Source organism: Ambystoma mexicanum, chromosome 6p, assembly GCF_040938575.1.
Source record: "Ambystoma mexicanum isolate Mex_15411 chromosome 6p, UKY_AmexF1_1, whole genome shotgun sequence".
Classification (NCBI taxonomy): domain Eukaryota; kingdom Metazoa; phylum Chordata; class Amphibia; order Caudata; family Ambystomatidae; genus Ambystoma; species Ambystoma mexicanum.
In genome coordinates, this window is record NC_090935.1 from 117,114,482 (window position 1) to 117,138,677 (window position 24,196).

Below are 24,196 nucleotides of genomic sequence, written 5' to 3' on the forward strand. Positions count from 1 at the left end.
TTGCCTATTCTTCTTTTCTTCAACTAGCTCCACTGCGTAAACTACCATCCTGAGAACTACAAACCCCTCTTGAGCTGCTGATGGCCCATAAGCCCAGCAGAGTACAAAGCAATTTGCACCTGCTCCTATCTCTCCTTCCTCCTTAGTCTCTCCCTTTCTCTTGGGGTCACTCCTGCCTGCTTCAATGTAGATACTGCCATGCTGATGCGCAACAATCCTTCAGAGGACCCCAACAATCGTGCTAATTAGTTCCTGCATCTCCCTTCCTTCACTACACATATATCCTGAGGAGACTAATCTGCAAATTAAGGTCACCTTATTTGACAAGAAGGACTTCTTTGACCCTCTTCAAGCCAGATTCCACAGGTGGGACTCTTTGAAAACAACCCCTTTTCATGTCTCTAATTCTCTGACCTATGCTCACCATTAACAGCTCTTCTCTATCCTGGTCCTTCTGGACCTCCTTGCTGACTTGAGATACACTGGACCATCCTTTGCTTCTCTGGGACCTTACCATCTTAGGGATTCTCATTATGCTTTCTAACTCTCTTGCAACACAGTTCCCTTCAATCCTACCTCCCACCATGTCAGAGATCCCCAAGCCTCTGTCCTATGCCTTCTGCTCTTCACCCTCTGTAGCGCCATCCTCGGGCAACTTCTCTCCTCCTTTGGATTGTCCTATCACTTATTTGTGGACAGCACTCAAATCGTCTCCTTTTCTTCTCCCTCGCTAGATCACTACAAACAGTTTTGATTGCCTCTTGGCAATCTTTCACTGCATTGCAATTTGTTGCATCATGTTTACCTTATAAAAGACGGAAGTCATCTCTTGCCTGGCATCTCCCTTCTCCTTCACCGCCTTGACCCGCTCTCCCCTATCCCAAAGGCATGCATTCATGGTATTCTTTTTGACAGTGATTTCAATCTTCACCACTTGGTCAACACTAACAATATTTCTGCCAGGATCTACCCTCTCCTCACTTACTAATCACCAAAACCCTTTAGCCTAACCCTGGAACACATTCACCTATACTACTGTGCTAGCCTCCTCCTCTGCTTCAGCCTCTACTGCTTCTCTCAATTACGGAAAATGCACAACTTCGCCACACGTGCTCTCTGCAATCTCTCCTGCTCTTTTCCAGCTGACTATTACCCTACATCTGCTGGATGGAAAAATAAACCAGTCATATCTAAAATCTGTACTAATTTCACTCTGTTCATGAGCTTGCCGCCGACCCGCCACACCTGGCTGAAACTATATCCTGCTACTACACTCCCTGCACCCTCAGTTCTTACAGCCTCCCTGAGCTTGCAGTTTCCCAGTCCCTGACCATCCTCGTGCTTCTGCTTATTCTCCCTTCTTGCCCCTCCCCACTGGATCTCAATGCCACTGCCATCCAATCTTTTGAATTTACCCTCAAGGTCCACCTCTTGAATCAGGAAGAAGCACCCTCAATACCCTAACACATCACGCCTTCTCTTCGACAGCCCTGTCTTTCACGGTTTAGGTCTATTTGACCTTAGGCATTTGACCTAATCACATTTCATTGAATTTATTGGAACTTTTATTCGGTCTTAAATGCGGGGGGAGACCTCGCGCAAGCCCGCCACCACATCCCCTCAACGTAATCTATACCCTTACCCACCCCATTATATATATATTTAATTAAATGTGACCGATTAAAGGTAAAAAAAAAATGATCAAATGTTTTAGGTCAAATGTTTTTAGGTTAATTATTCTAATACCATCTTTTACACTTGGATCACTGTCTTTCCTATCCTGTCTCTTTCTGTGAATTATGTTTTGACCGACCATCAACCACTCATGTAGTCATGACGTTCCCTCTGTTGCACCGGAATTGACCCAATGATTGTAAGTGAGTTGAAGCACCTGAGTGTTTCTGGGTGAAACACCTTTCTCTCAATAGTTATAAATAAAAAGGACTAAACCAAAAGGATTATGGGTATTAAGGAAGTTGCCTTGAGCACGACCAACCTTACACAGCAGTGTGCAAGATCGGTCTCATTGGGGAGACTTATGCTAGCCTTTCCATCTATATCCAGCAACATTTAAAAGCCTTCCCATATTACTAGCACTCAAATATAAAGGATACTTAATTACACCAGCACCCAAACTAAGAGTGCTCGGTGTGCCTCATCCATGAATATTTGTAGTTGTCTCAAAATATGTTAAGTCACTTTGACACCCATTACAACAAATGGAAAAAAGAATTGAGGAATTGCTTCCTGATGACCTGTCTAAATGCTTACAATAAAGAGAAAGAGAAAGGTCAGATGCAAGGAGGAATGAAGAAGGTGAGAAAGAAAGATGGCAAAATAGAGAAGGGAAAGTGAAGCAGGAGCGTGGTGGAGGTTAGTTGAGGAAATGTGTCCATTTGGGGCGTCATCACCAACAGTTAAAAAACAGCAAATTCTGAAGAATAGAAAATTGTGAAAAAAGAAGACTTTTCTAAATGTAGTCACAAAGTGCTAATCGGTATTCTGACAAAGAACGATCTCAATACTGTATGAACAATTCCCAGACACCTTCATTTGTTGTGTTGCATTCACTACAAAATAACACTGCTTCTGGGTCCTCGTCTGCCAAGTCTACCCCCCGGACGCTAGAGCCTGGGGAGAGTGGAATAACACTACCTTCGAAAGGGCTACAGTAGAACGTCACTGCAACCGCGGCATCCAGGGGCGGGTCATGAGGAAATGCCTCATCTGGAAGAAGGGGGCAAAAGGGGCGGGGTTCCCCAACCGCAAGTGCCACCCTCAAATTCCACCCAATTTTTATGTTAGCTCAGAGCTGGTTTAAACAGGGCGGAGTTCCTTCCAGCACGGTCTGATCAGAATACCAAATTGCCAATTAGAGCTGTGGTACTGTGGGACAAGGCTAGATTTCCTCTGCCACTAAAAGACAGACACGTCTGTCGGTGGCATTTTTCCTGCCGCAGGCAGCCTCGGCTCAGAACCACCGGTAAATACTAACGGGTGGTGTCAAACCACCTAGTGGCAGCTCCCTTCAGCTCACTCTTTAAGGAAGCCTATGCTTTCCTTAAATAAGGCAGGAATGTTTAGCGGCTCATCAGTGAATGCTTAATATTTTATGTTAACCAAGAAACAGCAGTCTTTGGGCCGTCAAACACAAAAACAGTTTTTTTCACTATCAAGAGCCATCCTGTTTATGCTCACCCCAGTTTCAATGGCTGTTTAGTGACTTTTCAACTAGATGTGAGCTGCTAACAGACTCTACTTTTGGCTTGGCTCTGCAGTGGATGGCATACATTTGCACATTACTGTTTAAATGGATGCTTGGTAACTACATTTATATATTTGCCATCCTTACATTGATATGCTCACATATTTTCACTTAAATTTAACTGATGGATCTCCTATATCCTTTTTACTTTGCTGGTACTTTTTGCGTTATCCAGTGACGTTACCGAATTAAAAACAGAGAATAACATTTTCAAAAGATTTTTAATTCGAATGTATATGCGGGTGGAGTAAAAGGTGTAAAAAGTGGCAGGGAGGGGGTTTGGGATGCTTTAAAAGCACAGGGAAACCGGGGCTTTGGGTGGACCCCCCCAAATAAGAAAAATAAAACAATTTGATATTCTATTCGGTAAAATCTATTTGGTAGAAACGTATTCTCTGAAATTTGATTCAGTAATATCACATAGATGCATTTGTGCTTCTTGCCAATAAAATCAAAATATAGAAACAGGACAGGACAGTAACCAGAATGTCCTTGGGACCATTACAAGTTCGGTAGTGTGGGGAAAAGTGGTGGCAATTCCGTTACCAGTTTCAAAAACACAACAACTGATTACCCCTCTCTTACCAGCACACCTATTAGCGTTGATACTTTTCACAAGCTACATTAATTTAAGCAGGGTATATTCGAGAGACCATTTCTTATAAATGTATACATTTATTCATAATATTTTCACGAAGTTGACTAAGACCGAATATTGATATTCGTACATAAAAACACTAATTCAATATCAAAATTCATTCATATCAAAAAATGACATTATTTACAAACAGTACATATAAAAACGTTTTGCGTCATAGGGTTAGTAAGTGGTGTGATTTATCATTTATAACACATCAATTATTCAGAAACAGTTCTTATATTCCTGTTTTTTCAAATTTGATTGAGGTAAAAAAACAAAAAACAAACATGTGAAAGAACCCTGGGGTCCACTTCTTATACACACCACTCTTCAATAGAACGAATAGACAACTTGTCACTCAAGTTATCTGATGTGTCTACACGTGTGTCAGCCCTTTCATCTGAATACGTATGTTCAAACGTTTCTGGCAGGTGTTAACTGGGCTTTCTTCAGGACAATACTTCTTATTTCTACGACGGGGTCAAAAAACCCCACTGTTTTCAACAAGGAGACACTTATTCTGGAAGCAAAGGCGTGACGATGGGTGGGGTGATTCAAGTTATTCTACTGAAAATCCCCTTATTGTAAACAGCCCTTCTTTGTTGCAGTGCTCCCCATGGCCGCTTCTGGATCTTGTTGTTGACTTGCACAGACCACCACATGGGTATTTCTGTTCCTCTCCTTTCCTTTCTGGGCCCCGATTCCTCATGTCGCCCTGTCTGAATTTTGCTGCGAAATTTGGATGGGTAACATCACATAGATCCATTTCTGCTTCTTGCCAATAAAATCAAAATATACAAAACTGTTGCTATAGGACATGGCAGTAACCAGTTCTTGGGCCCCATTACGAGTTCGGCAGTCTGGTAAAAGGTGGTTGTAATTCCGTTACAGACAGATTTGTTGGAAATAATAAAATTACCACTACTTTTACTGCACAGCTGAATTGCTAGTTTGGAGGCAAAATGGAGGTTTGACCTTCAGCGTAAAGTGTGGGGCTCAGGCTTAAGGGTGTGTAGCTTGAAACCCCTGGCTGAATTTGAATAGTTTTGTTAAGTTAAACCATCATTTTAGCTTCACTTCAATTGATTTAATATCAGGGCATGTATTATGCTATTTCTCACACCATCTGAAGTCCTTTTTCTGTTTTCATATATTCAAAGATGGCATTTCAATATCATCAGTATGTTTTTAAGCTATGCACCATGGGATGTCTTCCCCATTATGGGCCCATGGCTCGAGGGCCTCTTTGCGATTGTGTGAAACACAATGGATGTGATATTGTTTTACCATAGAATTTTCAAAAGACATTTTGTGACCCCTCCTTTGTTCTCCTACAAAATTGTCATGACATGAAATTCCCATGAGAGTGGCTTGCAATGGTGGCTTTTCTTTCCCAGCAACCCTTAGTTGGGAGATATGAAAAAGATTTTGGTAGCACCAAATTTTTAAAAAAAAAAAAGCAAAAAAAAAAAGAACAAAACGACTGGGCAAAACGAAAGGCACGTCTACCCCACTATGTGCCCGGCATTTTTGAATTTGAAGTGAATCCTTCCAGCAGTGTAGACTACATGTTGTATCAATTAATGCACATTTTCACCTATTGGAAAAAGAAGGCACAAGAAGAATACCACTCTTTTTTATGATGCATTTTCAACAAACGTTCCAAATGTCCAAGGCCTTGGGCAGAACACATCTTTAGAAAATGTTGTGCAGACCGGTCAAATGAGTTAAAGGATTATTAGAAATAGAATGTTCACAAAGTCAGTGGATCTTAGGTGCCACCCCAAGAACCATGTATTAATTTCCATATGAAAAGGGTTGCCCTAAAAAACAAAATACGTGGTAGCCGGCAATATCTGTATAAAAGTCTGCAAATATATTTATTACAGGCTAGTTAGGACATTAATACTTATTTATTTATGCATTCATTTACAACGCGCACAAAAACCCGGAGACATCAAGGGGCGCTTACCAGGTACCAGTTACAAGCGGCCAGTTGACATTTGATAGGTAGTGCAGACAGATTGTAGACAGATTGTAGTTGCATACTGAGTAATAAAAACAGACCTGTACTATTAAGATTGCGTCCCTACGGCTCTGTACTTAGATTGCACATTGATTCTATGCATCAGCAAGAGGTGTAGGTATTAAAGGGGATGATAGCATGTTGCAGTGTATTATAAGCAGTAAAATAACCACTACTGCACGTAAGAGAATTTCAAGTCACCTCCAAGTCTCATAACCATACATTTCTCGCTCCTCTATTTGGTCACAGAACTCCTCGCTGACTTGCAATAGGATATACTTCAATAAAAGTGTGCTTCAGTTTACTTAACTTTTCACACATATAAAAGAGACATTACATCAATTAATTTTGAACACCGTTATATAACTCCCTTAATCACCATTAATTCATGAAGTAGTTAAAAAAACATTGATAATACATACTATAATATACACACTCATCCATCATTTTATAATATTGCAAAAAGAAAGCAAAAACCAGAACAGAAGGCCACCCAAAACAGGACCAAATTAATGTATGAAGTCGGTTGGTTCTCTTATGATATGCTTCAGGACAGCGGGGCAGCATGGGTGCAGGTTGCCATGCCTTCAACACAGCAAGGATGTCTGCAGAGCAGACATGCCAAGATGACACGCAGACCTGCCTATATTTAAAAATAAATAAAACCGGCAGACACACGTCACGCGGACGCCCCGCCCACACCCACACACGACCCCACCCACTTGCCCCGCCCCCATGTTTGAGGTGTGATTTCAGAAAAGGGGCAGGGGGATAGGCTCACAATTCCATGTATCCTCCCACATCACCATGCAATTGGCCATTAACAGCATGTTTGTGGCCAATCACATGAAGCTGTGGGGGGATTTGTTGGCCGTAAATCCTGAGACTCCACGCTCTTCCGCGGAGACCCGGACAAGAGCCGTGAAACCCGGAGTCTCCAGTGTAAGTCTGGAGACGAGGCAGGTCTGTTGACACGACTTGCAAAGCCAATCAAAAAGGGTTCCTTCGTTAGGACACATAGGGCTCCACCTATCCAGAATTAGATTTGACTGACTGCTTCTCGAGTGTTTCCTCTGGATTGCCGGACTTCTGCGCTATACTCCGGTTTTTACACGTAGTCTGAAGGCAGACATGTACGCTGCCTTCTGCCACTGCAGTGGAGGACTGCCCCCGTTAAGTGGGGCTTTTGGGGGTCTGTTCTTTGCTTCAGAGTCGCTTGTTTCACTGTTACTTCCTCGTCAACCCCCAGCTGTGCAGCGCATAGTCTACCTCCATATGGAAGATCAGACCTACAACTAAAACAGGAGCTATGGACAAAAACAAGATTAATTAGGAATGTACACGAGGTACTTAAGAGAACACTGTCTTGCTATAAGTATTCGAAACGAGCATTTAAAGGCACAGCACATACCCTAGGATGCCTCTAGCTTTACAGGTGTCAGTGTAAATACACAACACTCCTGTTTCCTGTAGTTAATACACATTATTAAATGGGGAGTTGTGCAAGTTTCATAGTTAAAGAAAAGAGCTCTGCGAAACTAAACTTTTCGTCTTGGTGTTTATGCTTAAAGACACTTACAGTGCCTAACTCAATTCATACAACTCTTTTCAAGAGCACTGATGCTACTGAATAATTACTTCATTGTTACACAACTATTTTTTGTTTTGTGCATGCATACATGTCAATATCTTTGTTATTTATCATTTTGTAATTTAGTTTTTCCTGTGGTGGTTCCAATCTTGAATGCATCTGCACTCATGTATTTTATTCATGGGATATTTCTTTTCCCATGGCTGCTTTATAAGGCGTCTTCTCTGAGTACAGTCACTTCATGGCACTGTAGAGTAATGTCAATAGAGGCATGTCAGGAATGTTCCAGGTCTGAGACCACAACAATATTTCTTCAGATCAAAGGCCTCCCTTTTAAGGGTATACTGGTAAAATCGGTAAAACATGCAGGACTTGTTTGGGGATTGGATGATTATAGCCTATAGGCAGATTATTGAAGCAAGCTTACTTTGACTTTTAAGTCATAAAACATACATTTATGGACAGTGCTCTCAAATATCCCTAGCCGATGCATGGAATCGCAGTCATATTCTTTGCATTCTGGGACTTGTCGTTTTTGCATTCTCTGTTTTAAATTCAGAACTACATGTCCCAGAATGCAAAGCAAGCTCTAGGAATGGATGACCTAGTCACGGATTGTGGAGGGAAGCTTAAAGGCTTGCATAGAGATGATCAAATGATTCTATGTGACATTACTGCATTTATTCAACTGATTTTGTGTGGCCTTTAAAATGCTGAAAAATGACCTTCTAACCCCACCCCCACCCTCTCCATGCTGGATTTCTAAAACGTCAGGTGGTTAAACCCTACACACCCTGCCCTTTTAACACCCACCACAGCCTGTCCCAGCCCAATGCATTTCACCCCCTCTCCCACACAGTCACGCAAACACACATTTCCCCCGTTCCACCTCCCTTTTCCACCAGAAACATTCCCCTCCTCTCCCGCACAGAAACTCTCTCTCTCTCTCTCTCTCTCTCTCTCTCACACATACACACTCTCTCTCTCTCTCTCTCTCTCTCTCTCTCTCTCTAACAACACTGCAAATACACTTACCTCGCTCCTGTGTCTCTGTGTCTTCTCTCGTGCGGCCCCGCCTTTCAGCCCCTGCGTGCACTCGTGTGCAGCAGGGGCACGTCAGTTTGATTTAGAAAGAAACGCTTGGAGCTGTCTCAGAGGGATCTCTCTAAATCAGTCTTTCTTTTTTTACACGTGAAATTCACTCCATACTGATTAATTAAATGTCTTGAATTACAGTCTATTGTTAGCAAGATCCCTCCTAGAGCAGCAACTGTGCAAAGTAAGTACACGTTTGATTTTGCAGCCTCTAAAGTGTGTTATTCCTGACTTGAGTAGAAAACCTGTTCCAATGACAAGAGGCAAGTTTCGGGAGCATTCACCGAGTTCTTAATTAGAAACATGTCAGGCAGGCAGAGCCCATCAATCTGATTTCTTATGTATTCAGGGCATAGTGCTTCATTTTTAATAAAATGTAAAACTACAAGTCCAAAATGTAAAGAAAAAACACTGGCCTGACATGGGTCTATTTGAGAGCTGTGGGCAGCGGCCAGGCAATTAGTCATTGTCAAATGTCAGACAAAAACATTCTTTGTTTTGTAATGTTATGTTATACTGATATGATGACAGAATAAACAAATGGATATTAAAACGTAATTAAGCAAACCAACCATACATTGCCTATCATCACGTGGGAATGGGGTTGGGTCTAGGGGCTGGGGTCTTTCATTTGCCGATTGGGCTTGCAGTCCGGGTTTTGCTTTAAGGAAAGGTGGTAATCCTAAATACACTCCAATTATACTAACAGACATTCTTGGATCACTGAGACTGTACACGTTAACCCAAGTTAGCATTAACACACACTTATGACAGCCCAAAAGGTATGCAAAAAGAGAGTGGGGCGAGGGAGGCGTGAGTAGTTTCTAAGTAACATTGTGTGAACCCTTACTGGTTGATACTAGGACATGTCTCACAAAAGGGGAAACTTCAAACCAGGTTCCCCATGATAGTTCGATTTCTATAGACCACATTCTTCTGATTCAACCTATACCACCCCCACAGAGGGTAGGGGTGGCTGCCAGAGTGCCTATTGGCAACCACATTGGCACATGTGCAGTAAAGCTGCTTGCCAAAATGTTGTAATGTGCAAAAATCGCTCAAATAAGTGATATCAGCTCTCTTTAGGAAACCAGGTTGGAGGCTAATTGATAAAGTGTGCATTATCACACACAGTTTTTAGTATTTAGTATTTATTTAGTATTTAGTATTTAGTATTTATTTTATTTGCATAGCGCACCAGGCCCAGGGGCAACCGGGCGCATCACTTAGTTACAACATGATAAGGCAGACAGAACAATAAACACGTGCAACATGAACCCGCCGTGGTTCGCTGTAGAAGAGGTAGCATTCATACCAATGCTTGAAGGAGGCTTGTTGTTGCTTCAGTGTTACATCAATATAGTAATTCTGTTGTGCTGACAGCCGGCTATGAATATATATTGTTTTGTTATAGTTCCTCGGGGGGATATGTGCTCTCAGCCTGTCACCGGTTCCTCTCTGCCTCTCGCCATGCCCTGTGCCGCCTCCGTGCCCTGCTCCTCCCGACGAGCCGCGTGCAGTCATGACGAATCGCAGAATGCGCTGACCTCACAAGCGTGTCACTACACTCACTTAGAACTCTCCAGTCTGGCAGCCGAAGACTTGGGCTCCAGCTACATAACACAATGTGGCATTGTTCCCAAACTAACGTATGATTGACACTTTGTTAGCGGTAGCTATGTTGCGATCGTCCGGGGCAGTTCCTTTGCTGGGGGTAACTGAGGGTACTACACCCATTTTGGTGTCTAGAGCAGTAGATATCGTTCGTGTCATTTCACATACAATGGACATACAGTTAAAAAGAAAACCAGACTGACAGGCCCAGGGTTAATGTGGAAAGAGGCCATAATTACTAAAGGGAAATAATGCTCACAGGATCTAAAAATGCACAGATGGAGGAGATGTGAATGTTATGAGCACATTGCGGCAGTGGTGTAGGAAGGGCTTTGAACTAATGAATGTCTGCAGCATGTGTTGTGTGTAGTGTTGTGTAGTGCATGTATTATTGACATGAGTACTAACATAGCATTAGGGGCAATAAAGGGGGTGTCTTTGAGTGCTAACAATTAGCATAGGGGTGATTTGTAGGCCACAGACTCAGTGTGTACTAACAAGGCAGCAGGCGCACGGACACCACACTGGCTGTTCATTGCCAGTATAAAAAATAATGTAAAATTGAGAGCTCACATCAGTCCTTTGCCAGGCAGAGTATGTGCAGTGCAGCAAAAAGGGCCTGTTAGATGATAGTTCATTATTGCATTGCAGTTTTATTGACTGAGCCTCTGTGAGTGTCCTGGGCTTGAGGGAAAGAGGAGGAATGCTGAAGAGCTGTGTCTCAGGAGACCACAGCGGAGACCAGTGCCCAGCCAAGGACAGTACTGACATTCTAAGCAGCCAAATGGTCTGGTCAAGTGTAAGTATAAACAGGGCAATAATCATCCAACCATTTAATTAATCAGTTAATCAGTTACTGCAGGGTACTGTAATTTAGCCTGGTGTCAAACTGACACAGAAGGCACACCCTCATCTGTCGCTTAGGTACTGATTGTCCCATGAAGTAGCCTGATTCTAAATTTAGTAACTGGGAGTGTTGTTTCTTTCACGCAGATGGGTTCACAATCTCCATAATCCATAATCTCTCCAACTCTTAGTCTTGGCACTAACCCGACAGTAGATAAGGGCAGGGGGAAGTAAATGGGAATTGAAGCTGTATCTATAATGCATTTGCTTTCACATACAAAGTGTCAGAAAGGATGTCTGCTAATCTCCTCACTAACCTAATAGTAGGCAGGGGCTGGGTTACAACTAAGGGTGCACTTGTTTCATGTCGGCCTACACTCATTATTAATGAATGGCATTGAGGGTTTCTCAGAACAAACAGCAATATTCCATGTGCTTTTAAATGTGCTTCATCTTCTCACATTCACCAGTGTAAATTGTTGACATATGCTGTTTTCTCACCTATTAGCAATGCAAATGGAAGTGTATGTTGTTTTACTAACAGATCTGAATATCTTCATATAAAGTGTATAATTCGGAGCATGATTGGTCGTTTTTATTGTGTGGCTTGTTCAGTTCATGAATTCCAGTGTTACAAGAACATTGCACGTGTCTGGCACAGCACAATGTTTGTAGATGTCAAGGTAAGCCTCTGGTAAAAATTGTGGAAATACGGAAAGTGGCAGGAAATACCTAAGAGTCAGATTTTGGGAGGTTCACAAACACAGAAGGGTCATGGCTGCAAGGACAAGGGTCTATTGAATGGGATCCCTGTTTATGTGTGCCACTGTGTTCTGTTCCCGCCCATCTGCACACGGCTCCCTCCAATCACTGCAACACAGGTGGGTAAAAGTAATGGAAACAAAAGTAGGACAGCAGTATTAGGTGGCCTGACAATGCTGCAATGCTTTTGTTTCAACACATTCTCCTTTCTGCATCAGGAGAAGAAATACTCACAAGGTTTGCTGGCACTAACCGGATTGATTGCATTCTGAGATAAATTAAACAAACATGTTATGTGAAGCACGACTCAGGGGATAATGGACACATGGAGGTGGAGTAGACTGGGGAAATAGTTGCTCAGAATTGGCAGCTGATGGAACTGAGTTTTTAGCTGGATGCGCTCATTATGTTTGACAGTGCAGTTTGGGGGCCTCTAAATCTTCACTTGCAAAAGCTTAGGTATAGGGCAAGCTCCCTCTCATGAGACCTAACGCGTAAGTGCATAATCAGTTGAATGTCAGCACTAGAGGGCTTGACACCCTGAAGAAATGGCAGAGCAGGGAGCAACAGGGAGCAACAGAATGCTAGGAAGGCAAGAGAATAAGTATTTTTAGCACCCCAAGAAGGCTGCATGAAATAAAAGCCGAATTCCTCTGTATAAGCCATTGTTCTGTGCAAGCTGTTGGCAGCTCAGGTTTGCTCCCTCATTCTTCTGAGAGCTCACTTTCCAGGGTGGCCAACTTGTTTATATTTTTATTTAGTCATAAAAAAGAAAATGTTTTGTATTCCCCTGCCAAGCATTTTTTCACAAGAAGGAATATTTGGCAAACATGTCTGCAGCGTGTCATTACAACTCAGTACAAGCCAGTAGTCCAGTGATTGTTGCTAATGATTGCCTGTAATCCTAGCCCTCTGATTGGTGGCTGATCATGAATGTTCTCCTCATTGTTCAGAGTATGATTTACACATCTTGGTTTGGCATGCTTGCACCTTATACAGCATCTGAGATAGACTTCCGGATTACACTTACAACTTTCCCCTTTGACCACAAAGTGTGGTTGTCAGCCAAGCATTAATTCTCCTTATGTTTGTTTCATTGTTATATGGCAGCAGTTGGAACACTTACAAATCGGCAAAATATTAATACATTTTAATTTTATATAATAGAATACGAGTACAGGGAGATCGATAAACATGCAGTGAATAAATCTGCTAAACAATGATATTGATTTTAAATCAAACTCCAATTAAGAGAAGCATGGCTGTATCTTCTTAAAACAGAGCAGCCATTTCAGTGTACGTTTGCTATATGATTATGGCCTCTGATGTATGCATTCAACTTATTGCACAGTGTTAAATGCATACGTGATTATTAAGGCTGTGATATCTGAGTGATACTTTTATAATGGCAATAAACACAGAACAGGTGGGATGAGGCGAGGAATCTTACAGACCGGTAATGCCACCACTGCTCTGGGCTTATTGCTATTGGTAACCCGGCACGTTGGTATCTGAGTTGAGAAATTATGTGTTTGCCGTTTCTCAGCTCAAGATAAAAACTAAAAATCAAGATGGCCACCATGGTTCGGGGAGAAGGGAACTACATGTAGTCCCTTCTCCCATTCTATGGTGCCCATTGCCAGATCATGGCTGCACTGGGAACATTAGTGTTTCTGGTGCCTACGAGGAACGCAGAAGCGCAAGGTAAGTGGGGTGGGTGAGGAGGGATTAGACATGTAGAAAATGGGAGTTAAGGGGCAGGGGACACAGGGGAGCGCACTTACGTTCATCCCGGTGAGGGAAGATGGCACCCTCCTGCTCTGAGGAGGCCCAGAGCAGGGTCTTTATGGTGTGGTAAAGACACCGTACCGAGCCTCCTCATGGCTGGGAGGTTGCCAAACACCCGCGCTGGGTACTTTATATGATATAACTAACGGCTCCCTAAAGTTCGCTGGTTGCCCCAGCCGATCAGGCCACTAGAAACCCAGGCCTTTTTTCGAAAGCCTTAGGCTCTCATTTATGTGCTTCATGGTTTAGAATAAACTGCCTTGGCTTGAACCCGTCTCTCCTTTTCTTCTGTAATTCTGGCAGCGACTTCTGGCAGGCATCCCCTTTAGTAAGAGATGCAGGGATCATCACCCTCGCACGCCGGAGGAGATAGTCATGATCTCTGCAAAGGGATGCCTGGCGTGGGTCGGTGCCACAATTAAGGGGAAAATGGAGAGGCAAAGTTCGTATTTGCCTAAGACACGTGATGCCCATTAGGCCACACCCACGTAAGGTAATTCCCCATTCATTTTGCATGCCACTCAAAATACTGGCGATGCACCTGCTAATCCGGATATAATTCTTTCTTCGCTTTCAGAGGCTGCAGAATTCAGCAGCTCGAGCCCGGCTCAGATTAAGCAGATCAGATCACAATACCCTGGCTCCAAGCCCGCTGCATACATTGCCAATGGAGAGTCGAGTTAAACTGGCAGCCCTGTACTAGCTCCAGAGGGCCCGCTTATCTCCAGAATACATGTATGGCCGGTATACCTGATAGCCATCTGTGCTCCATGGGTACATGTCCTCTTATTATTCCCACTATGCGGACACATTGAGCAGATGGCCAGGGTTGTGTCTGTTGGCGCAGCCATTTTTTTTTATTTCCATGTATCAAGTTTAACTCGTTTCTCATTACCCTTAAGTAAATGATATGAGCTTACAGAAACTTTACGCGCGCGCAAGTGCTATTCTGCATGTTCCTTCCAAGCAGACAAGAAAAAAAAAACAGTAGGTATCATGAGCACAATTGTGTTTCCGCTCTGCAACAAGAGACTCGTCCATTTTGTTTCACTGCAGAGCTGTGATGTAAAAGTACAAACACTAATAATGGCCGCATCTCGGTGTTGCTAACACAACAAAATCTGTGTGTTTAATGCTTCACTTTGACAAATCCTAATATGTCGAAACAGATGACGTAATCAATGAAGGTGTTTTTAGGTTCCAAGTGCCCGTTTTGAGTGCACCCTACAACAAAGGGTGTCTTATTTTGAAAAATACTGTAATTCCAAAAATGTGCTCCCAAAGTGAGCACCCTGGACGGGTGGCGCTACGCTATTTTTAGATTACCCCCACAAAGGTCAGGTGTTTTCATCACAGTGTATATTTATGTAATAAACAAGGTGCGTTCCTTGTTCATTGGGCTGCTCCACGGGGAGTGGGGGGTGTGGTGATGGTGGGGGGGAAGGGTAGACCTTTGGTTGGGAATGGTCTGCAAAACTTGGGCTCTTCAGACTACAACTCCCATCAGATCGAGCCAGCATAATCAATGGTGAGAGATCATGGCCGTCGTAGTCTAAAACATTTGGAGAGGCACAGGTTGCAGACCTCACACTATCACATGCTCGACTTCGGGGGCAAATGAAGCTTAGGTAGAGCCCACACAGCCATTAAGCCTGTGGATATAAAGCGGGCAACACAGCGTCCTGCTTCCTCTGAGACAAGCAGAGCTGGTGGCTGCCTGCAGGGCAAAACCACCCTCGAGAGCAGATTGTGTGCTTCTTGCAAGGAATACTGCAGTGGTCGAAGTGGGCAGGAGCGGTTGGGAGCAGTGCTTCTCTACTTTTTCAATGTTTTACCGTTCCTATACTTATATGTTAAAAAGAAACCATCCGGAATGATTTTGTTTTAAAATAAAAGTGTAAGAAGAAGTTGATACTTGCGACTCAATGCACTGCACTTGAACATTCCCCTAAACAGCAGGTGCGTTTGGTTGTGGCTTTGGATTGCACGTGGGAGGGGTCGTAGAGATCGGGATCGTGGGGGTGGGAGCGGGGGCAGTGCAGCTGGGATGAAAGTTCCCTGCTTCTTTTCGTACACTTTGACCACTGTAAGTTACCAACTGGTGCATGAAACAAGTGCTGCAAACCAAAGCAGTATTAAAGGGAAAATACTCATAAACACATGCGCTCCCCCGTCCTTTGGCAGAAGCAGAACCACAATGGTTTCTAATAAAGTTAACACACTGTAAACATTACGTTTACACTCGGTTGGAGTGTGTGGACTTCCGGGTTGGGAAACCATAAACTCTCAAAAGCAGCACATTGTTGCAACACCATCTGAAATTGTTCTTAGAAGGTACAGATGAAAACTCACAAGCGGTGTCCGCCATGGGCGTAATTTTAGGGGGGGACAGGGGTGTTTGTCCCCCCCAACTTTCATGGCACTCTATTTTGTCCCCATTCATTTGGCTGGGCACCTTTTCTTCAGATGTCATGTCCCCCCAACATTTTAAGCAAAGTGACTCCACGGGGGTCCGCGCAGAACCTGCAGTGAGTGTGCATACTGTTCTGTGTGTGCTGCAGGCCTTCTTTGGCAGACGTTGATGTTAGCTGTCCACAGAAAAGAAATGCCCCCCCCCCCCCCCCGGGCAGTGGTTGAAGTGGCTGGGAGCAGTTGGCGTGGCAATGGGGATTTGAGGAGCGCGCAGGCAGGCCAGCAGTGAATATAGTTCCGCTACTTCTTTTCGTACACTTCGACCACTGCCATCGGGCCGGGCAGCCATGTTGCAGAGTCACTAGAGTTAATGATGGGGAACTTGGGGCTCAATGTCTCTGTCACAACAACTGCACGCAGGTACACAATGCACTCATTCACATGCACACACACACACACACTGACATGTGCACACATTCACTTGCATGAACTCACAGGCAAACACAACGGCTTGCTTGCATGCACACATGCCTACAATTACATACATGCATTCCCACATGTATCATCAGGTACTGAGGCTCATAGCAGCCTCAGTCCCGCACTCCCGCCGACACATGCTAACCTGGATGAGTCGCCTCATGGGTGAACATTTCTCCAGGGCTCTTCCACTCGCCGGCACGGTGTTAAAGGATGACTTGTTTCTGCCAGTTCATTCAGAGACCCACAGAGCGGTGGCTGAGGTGGACGGTGTTGTAATCTCTGTGTTCCTTATGTGCTATCCACCGCAGTCCTTTTCTTTTCCCAGAAATAGTCAGATTAGACATATCATTTATGCTCAGAGGTTTGTTTCGTATTGCTGTCACTCGGCGGGACTTAATGCCCCTTAACTGTAACTAATAGTAAAAAAAAATACAAATAATAACAATCATAATAATAATAATAATAATAATAATAATAAACTAAGACAAGTTTGACACACTTTTAGAATTGTACAGTGTGGAGTTAGAGCCGTACTGAAACCTAATATAGTAATAGTTATAATAACAATAATACTAATAATAATGATAATAGTAATAATAATAAACTATGACAAGTGTGACACACTTTGAGAATTGTACGGTGTTGGGTTAGAGCCGTACTGAAACCTAATAATAATAATAATAATACTAATAATGGTAATACTAATAATAATGATAATAGTAATAATAATAGTAATAATAATAGTAATAATAATAATAATAATAATAATAATAATAATAATAATAATAAACGATGACAAGTGTGCCAAGTGAGAATGTTACAGTGTGGAGTTAGAGCAGTATTGAAACTTAATAATAATAATAATAATAATAATAATAATAATAATAATAATAATAAGCTGGTAAGAACACGCGGACACATTAGCAGCAAGCAAGACTAAACAGCGTCCTTGATAAAAATTTATCCTGTTCTCCATCCTTGACATATGTGTTATCCATTGAAACTCCTCTCTGGTTTTTCACAGAGGAGGAGTGTTCGGGAAGCATGGATCGGCAATGCATGTTCACCTGAGGGTCACTTACCTAGTATCATTCATTCAGCGATTTCACAACTACAGCCATTCGAGTTAAGACTCGTATGACTTGTATGACACGTAAAGTCAACAGACATGGCAAGTCCATGCATTTGTGTGCACTAAGGCCTAAGGGCGTGTTGCATGTTAAGCAATACATAATAATGATATTTCGGTCGGCCCATGTGCAATTCATTGGATGGATGTGAAGTGATGAATTTGCAGAGCAATATTAATGAGTTAACAGTATCTGGGCTTTAACTCTGGATATTAAAGCCTTCACTCGCACCAATGGCAGACATTCATTCTCTAGGTTCCGCCACCCCGTCCTGATTGACAGTGTGCTTGCCCAGTTGGGCTATGGAGAAAGTATAGCCAGGCATGGTGGCACGTGTGGAGCCAATAATGCACAGCTCGCACAGAGCATCCAGTGAGGTTCAAGGTTGGAGAATTGGGCTCAAAGTCTCTGTCACACCACCTGCAGAAACCTAGACCCTCCACTCAGTGATGCACACATTGACAAGCACATACATCTGTCCCGCCCCCTAACATTCCCACCTTGTCTGCATCCACCCTCTTACCCGTAACATTTCTTCCCTGGGCTCTAACCTGCCTGTGTCCCCCACTTTCTATGCCTCCATTCTAGCACTTCATCGATCATGGTTACATCCATAACACAGCTTGCCGTCCTACCTACCTGCACATAAAAATGTCTAATGTTCGCTGTCCTCAATCTATGTATGTCCACCCGTCCCCAGTCACTGTTGCATTTACTCCCCTCCACAACCTGGTCAGAATGCCACTTGAACTCACCCCATTGTAAGAAGCTCACTGCTTTTCGTTAAAACTGATTTCTTATCTATTGTACGTTCTTTTGTGACTACAGGAGCAGTCTTGCTTCATGTCTATAAATAAATTAACATATAAATACCATTAAAATCACATTCAACTTTCAGACAGTCTACCTTTTGCTTGACCCATCTTGGCTTCTAGTCTTGACAGTCCACAGTAAATATTCTGGAGTTTATTTTGTGGGAGAAATTAAATGTACTCCAGGTCAACAAATGATAACACGATTGAAGGGCCACTTGAGCACAACTAGCACACACAGCCGCACACTACTTTGTAAAGTAGTGCCTGTTTATCTCTTGGACTTTGCACTCATGTAGCCTCTCCTATACCGATTTAAACCCAGTGTTTTGTTAAAGCCATCTTTCCACCATCCCTCCAGCCCTTGTCCGTTCCTCTGCACACTGTGGTCGGGATACCTCAGGGTCCTGGGCACAGCACACTTACTTCCAGACCAGCCTTGGCACTTCGGTGATCGCTAGGGTGGTGAGTTGGTGCAGTATAGCATGTTGCAAATGTAACATAATGGCGGTAGGGATATTATCTTCTATTAAATATAAGTGGACGATTCACAAAGCTTTTCCTAGTGGTGAGTGTGTGCCATGCGCGGAAAAGTGTGTAACTTGTGAGAGTTTCCTGAGATCCACCAAAGAAAATATACCGACTCACAAAACAATATGAAAAATCTCGATGGCTGTACAACTTGATGGCTATTAGGAAATGTTGCGCACTTTGCATCAAGAAATGGTGAAAACTTCATGCAACTATCGCACTTATCTGAGAGTGGCACGATAAGTGGTGTGTCTTTGAAGTCTCAGATGAGTGTAACTTGAAAAGAAGTGCACACCCACAAAGGTGAAACGTGAAATAGTATTCACAGGAACCTCCTGTTTCTGACATTACTCACTAGATTGGTCCAGCCGGTCAGGCTACATGACCTGCCAGTCAGCAATCCTGCAGAGGCACCAAGCAAGGCAGACCTTTGCATCCCGCCAGACCCAGCATGTGGAAAGGCCCTGGGCACCAGGCAAATGGCAGCTGTGCTGGTATACATCAAGGTAACATTATATACAGCGCCAGCACTTCACACCGGTGGGTATTTAAAGAACTTCTTCTCCTCCCTGCCGCCCCTTCGCACTTTGCTGACATCAGTGCACGTAGAACTGGGAATGATCGGGTGTATTGTAAACGGTCCTCTTGGTCGTCACCGAATATAAGCATACTTCTAAACTCATCCATATTTGGAGGTTGTCACCAACATGGCTATATTGTCAACCTCCCAATTGAAAACTGTCTTCCATAGACTTCAATGGGCTCTCCTTGCTAGGAAAGCTGTCACCCGCATTCAAAAAGGCATTAGCTCCCATTGACTTCAATGTGAGCAGGGGTGTTAATAGGTCTGGAAAAGATCCGGGGCAACGCTAATGTCGGGGACTGCCAGGACTCGGGGCTAGCTAGCCTTTTGGTTGTAGCCCATGAGCTTCTATCTGGGGTTACAACCAAAAGACCCGGGGTTATAGCCTCCCCCCTCACCCCTAGGTCTCTGCTTCCGAGCACACCTGAGTTCATCCGCCTTGGAGAGCCAATAGGCTGAGAGGCATGTTGAGATTGCAGCAAGCAAGCATGCCAGGAGTCACGTTCTCACAGAAAGGGGACTCTTGCAAATCGACTCGTAGTATTGCGGATTTTCGCAAAACGCTCTAACGCTCTTCCACCTAAATACTGTCAAAAAAACCTAGACAGAACTATAACAGGTCGAGCCTTACTGCAGACAGAGGCTAGAATTACTGATTTCCATTATTTTTGAAAATAACTGTTTTGTAAAATGTCTTTCGATAAAATGGCTGTAATACATACTGGACGCTCACCGTTTACAATGGTTTGGCAGAAAACAACATTTCAAAACAGACTTGGAAAAAATCTCTCGTTATAGTGCATTTTTACTTACGTTGGGTGTTTTTTTTTCCTTTAGTAAATTAGTCTTTTCCAGCAACCCTCTAATGCTTTTTAAGGTGGGAATAACAACGTACCCCAATTCTTCCATTCTTACACAATTGTTATTGTGTGTTTTTTTGTTTATCCCATGTGGATTTCACACAATAACGAACACCACATTGTTCATGAATTTTTGTAAATCCCGATTTGGGAATCTTTTTTTGTATACTATCAACATAAAAACCTATTTTATTTAAAGCAATATGGTACCCAAGGATTTTTGTTAAAACGTATTTTTTTACATCTTGCATTGTTTTTTCTTTTCATGATGAAACGTTACTGATGCTCATCTTACCGTGCGTCGCGCTCCAGAGGCAGAGGATGCCCAGAAACAGGAGGGCTGAGTTTGTTGTCATGGCGAGACAGCAGCACCCACTGCTGACAGCAGAAGAGGATGGCTCAGCGTGCGAGATGGTGGTCTGAGCGACGGGGGCTGTGCGTGCCTGCAGCTGGTCAGAGCGAGAGGGCAGAGCGTGCCGGCTGGTCAGGGCGGGAGGGCAGAGTGTGACGGCTAGTCAGGGCGAGAGGGCAGAGTGTGACGGCTAGTCAGGGCGGGAGGGCAGAGTGTGACGGCTAGTCAGGGCGAGAGGGCAGAGTGTGCCAGCTGGTCAGGGCGCGAGGGCAGAGCGTGCCGGCTGGTCAGGGCGGGAGGGCAGAGTGTGGCGGCTAGTCAGGGCGAGAGGGCAGAGTGTGCCAGCTGGTCAGGGCGCGAGGGCAGAGTGTGCCAGCTGGTCCGCCTGATGGCCCCGTTCCCTCTGCCTGCTCGTCTCTCTCAAGCTCCGAGTTCTGGGTGCTGCCACAGCCTCTATTTATCCCTCAGCCCCGTGGCTCTCGCTTTCGTTTCAGGGCTTGCAGCAGCCATCAGTGAGAACAATAAAGCGCGGGGAGTGGGCTGTGCGCCCCGGCCACTTCACACGAAACACCCATGCCAATATGAGCATTCCCACCAGCACCCACCCACTTAACCCTTTTGGGAGCTGGCAAGATGCATGAAACAAACTTCCCCTCTTTCTTGGCCACGCACATTTGCAACATCTGTGGGCACGCCCGCTTCAGGGGCTTCTTTTGTTGTATAAAGGTGAATAACTCACTGCAGATAATCGAAACTTGCCTATGGAATTAACTAGTATAGCATGGTTAGTTTGGGCTATTAGGTGTCCCTTGCGACACCTACCAGCCAAAACTATTGCATTCGAGTACAGATAGGGAGAAATGGCATGTGAGGGGCACATAGCTTGAAGCCCTTGTTCGCTTATCTGCCCACCCGCTGACTGCCCGTGGCCATGCCAACTCCTATGGGCATTCCCACCCAGTTCCTGCCACTACCCACGCAAAACACCTCCTTAAGGGAACTGTTTCAAGTCACTTTAATCAAGCCTTAACGTCAAACTTTGCACTCAAAGAGCCTGCAAGAGTTTTTTCAAAGCAGTCTTCTGAGAGTTAATGACTTGGGGCATGATTCATGGACTTATTTGTGCTGGCAATAGGGTACTTGCACGCAAATCCGCGATCGTCGATTCATGTAATCTAATGGGCTGTACTTTCCCAGGACTTGCATGGAGTTTGCGCGGCTCGGTACGTCTCTTAGAGCTGTCGAACGCCTTGCAGGAGACACCACCCAGACCGTGGGTGAGGCCTGCACAGACGGCGGAGTAGGGGGCAGAACATGGAAAATGGGGAAGAACATGCGAAAATCTGGGCGTTACGATGGACGGCTCGCAGGCAGTCCCTCCCACGCCCACAATTGCATGGCGCAAGACGTATTAAGGGGATCGAGTGCGCAAACTCTCGGCAGGGAATCTTCCACGCAAGTCCTTCATACTATCCGCCACCTGAAGGCCGGCGTAAGTACACTTGCGCATAATATTCGCAGTGCGGAGGAGGGTTTGCATGTCGGATTAAGGGGTGCGTGTACGCAACCGGGTTTCCGATCTTACTTACGGGTGCGCGTAAGCAATGTGGCAGGGTGCAGGAACACTCTATGGGGGATTGCATTCAGTTTTTCCGAGTTTAGACCGTGTTACAATTTTTCACACGCATGTTGTCAGGGTGCTGGCAACCGTTACGGGGGACCCTGCGCAGAGTCCTCCAGATGCAGGCCTGCTTGCGGGGGACCCGTGCACTGTTTGAAGGATGCATGTATTCACATGCAGCGAGTGCGCAAAGGAAGCTGTTCTGGATGTTTCTGCTTTGCGTATGGGCGTTTTGGGAGTGTTCCGGCCGTGACTTGCGAATACAGATACTTTGCACAGTGAATTAGATGAATACGCATGGTGCATATTTTTTATTCTGCGTGCATGCTCGCGCATTATCCATCTCGGTGCACAGCCCTTGTGGGATTTCTGCGCACATTTCCATGAATCGGGCCTTATATTGGAGCTCAAACACACTACTGGTGTAATAAAAATGTTTCACCACGGCTGCCTTCAGCCACTCGATTTAGAGGCATTATGCACGTTTGTCAATCTAGTCCTGTCAAAAACAAGCATTGGCAAAGCCAACAGTTTCGTCTTGTGTATAAGTATTAGGCATTTGCCATGCACTGCTATTAGATGCCCATTTTGCTCCATTTTGCACCTGCTAATGTCAATGGCCAGTGAATACCATTATGGTAGTGACTGGTAAGTGCCTTTTCTATGCCTACACAAACGCCCAAACTGGTGGCATTGCCAAACCTTCATTTTATTTCATTAAAAAAAAAGGATATCATGTTAGCTCTCATCCAGATAGCAGATGCACACAAAATACTTCCCCTATATCCAGGCACCCCTGAGGATCTCCAAATGTGTCAATGGCATCTGCCACTGGATGGTACTTCACTGCTTATGACCAACTCCTCCCAAACAAAAGTCACCTATCTCCCTGACTGACATGTCTTCACAACGCTAACGTTGATTCATTGTCTTAGAACACCCATGCAAAATCATTCACACTACATCAATCATGTGTGCAAATCTCTTGATACTTAATCATCTGCCGTGTAATGATGTAGACTTCCTCGCCCAGGAAGCAATTGAGGCATCACCAAAAATGGAAGTGTAGAGAGTGTCTGGGAATCACTGTGCATGGAGAGGACCCCTTCAGTTAGGCCAAGCCCTCTGGCAAGATTGAGTTTGGGTGAGTTGTGTGCACTTGAGCAAGAGATGGCGGGAAGAGGAATGTTATGCTGGGCAGGGCTAGGGAGTGGCTTACAAGTTAATGTGTTAGGGGTATCCCCTTTGAGGCAAATGTCAGATGCAGTAGATGGGGGAAAGGAGTGGATGAGATTTATGGGGCTGGGTGTGATGGGCGGAGACAGGGATTGAAGCGGGATACCCACTTCAAAACCAAAGCAGGACAAGTGGCACACCAATGTGAATGCTGTGATGGGAATGGGTATCCAGGCATTGCAACGAATACATAGTGTCGAATGCAAAAGCATTGAAAAAAAATGCATCGAAAAAATTCATTCTTTTGTAGGTAAAGTTTTTTTTTACTATAATGGGTTTTAAGGGGTAACAAAAACAGGGGTTGGGGGAACCCCCATTAAAAAAAATAAAAATGCATTTGATGCAATCACTAGGAACCTGGGAATGCACCAATACAAAGTCTGGTGCTAACAAATCAGGCCACAAATTACACACTCCCAGGCCTTAATAACCCCCATAGTATCCCTCTCCACAATTTCCTTTCCCCCTGACCTCCTCTCAAACCCTGCGTAGGCAATCAAACTGCTAACAAGCCTTATTATATTTGATATCTTACTAATGTCAGCCCTGTGA

The 24,196-nt window shown here is 44.2% G+C and overlaps 1 protein-coding gene across 2 annotated transcripts in view; it reads right to left on the bottom strand.

Annotated features, from left to right (window-relative positions):
- Window positions 1–21,351, bottom strand: part of LOC138511266 (C-C motif chemokine 19-like) — a 52,515-nt gene extending 31,164 nt beyond the window's left edge. Inside the window, exons 1-2 of one of the 2 annotated variants that reach the window (XM_069626817.1) lie at window positions 20,731–21,351; window positions 16,662–16,932 (exon numbers count right to left, since the gene is read on the bottom strand). In XM_069626817.1, the coding sequence (XP_069482918.1) occupies window positions 16,662–16,689 (28 nt within the window). In that variant the 5' untranslated portion in view covers window positions 16,690–16,932; window positions 20,731–21,351. The remainder of the gene's footprint in view (window positions 1–16,661; window positions 16,933–20,730) is intronic. The other variant, XM_069626816.1, reaches the window with a different exon arrangement.
- Between the last annotated feature and the right edge of the window lie 2,845 nt (window positions 21,352–24,196).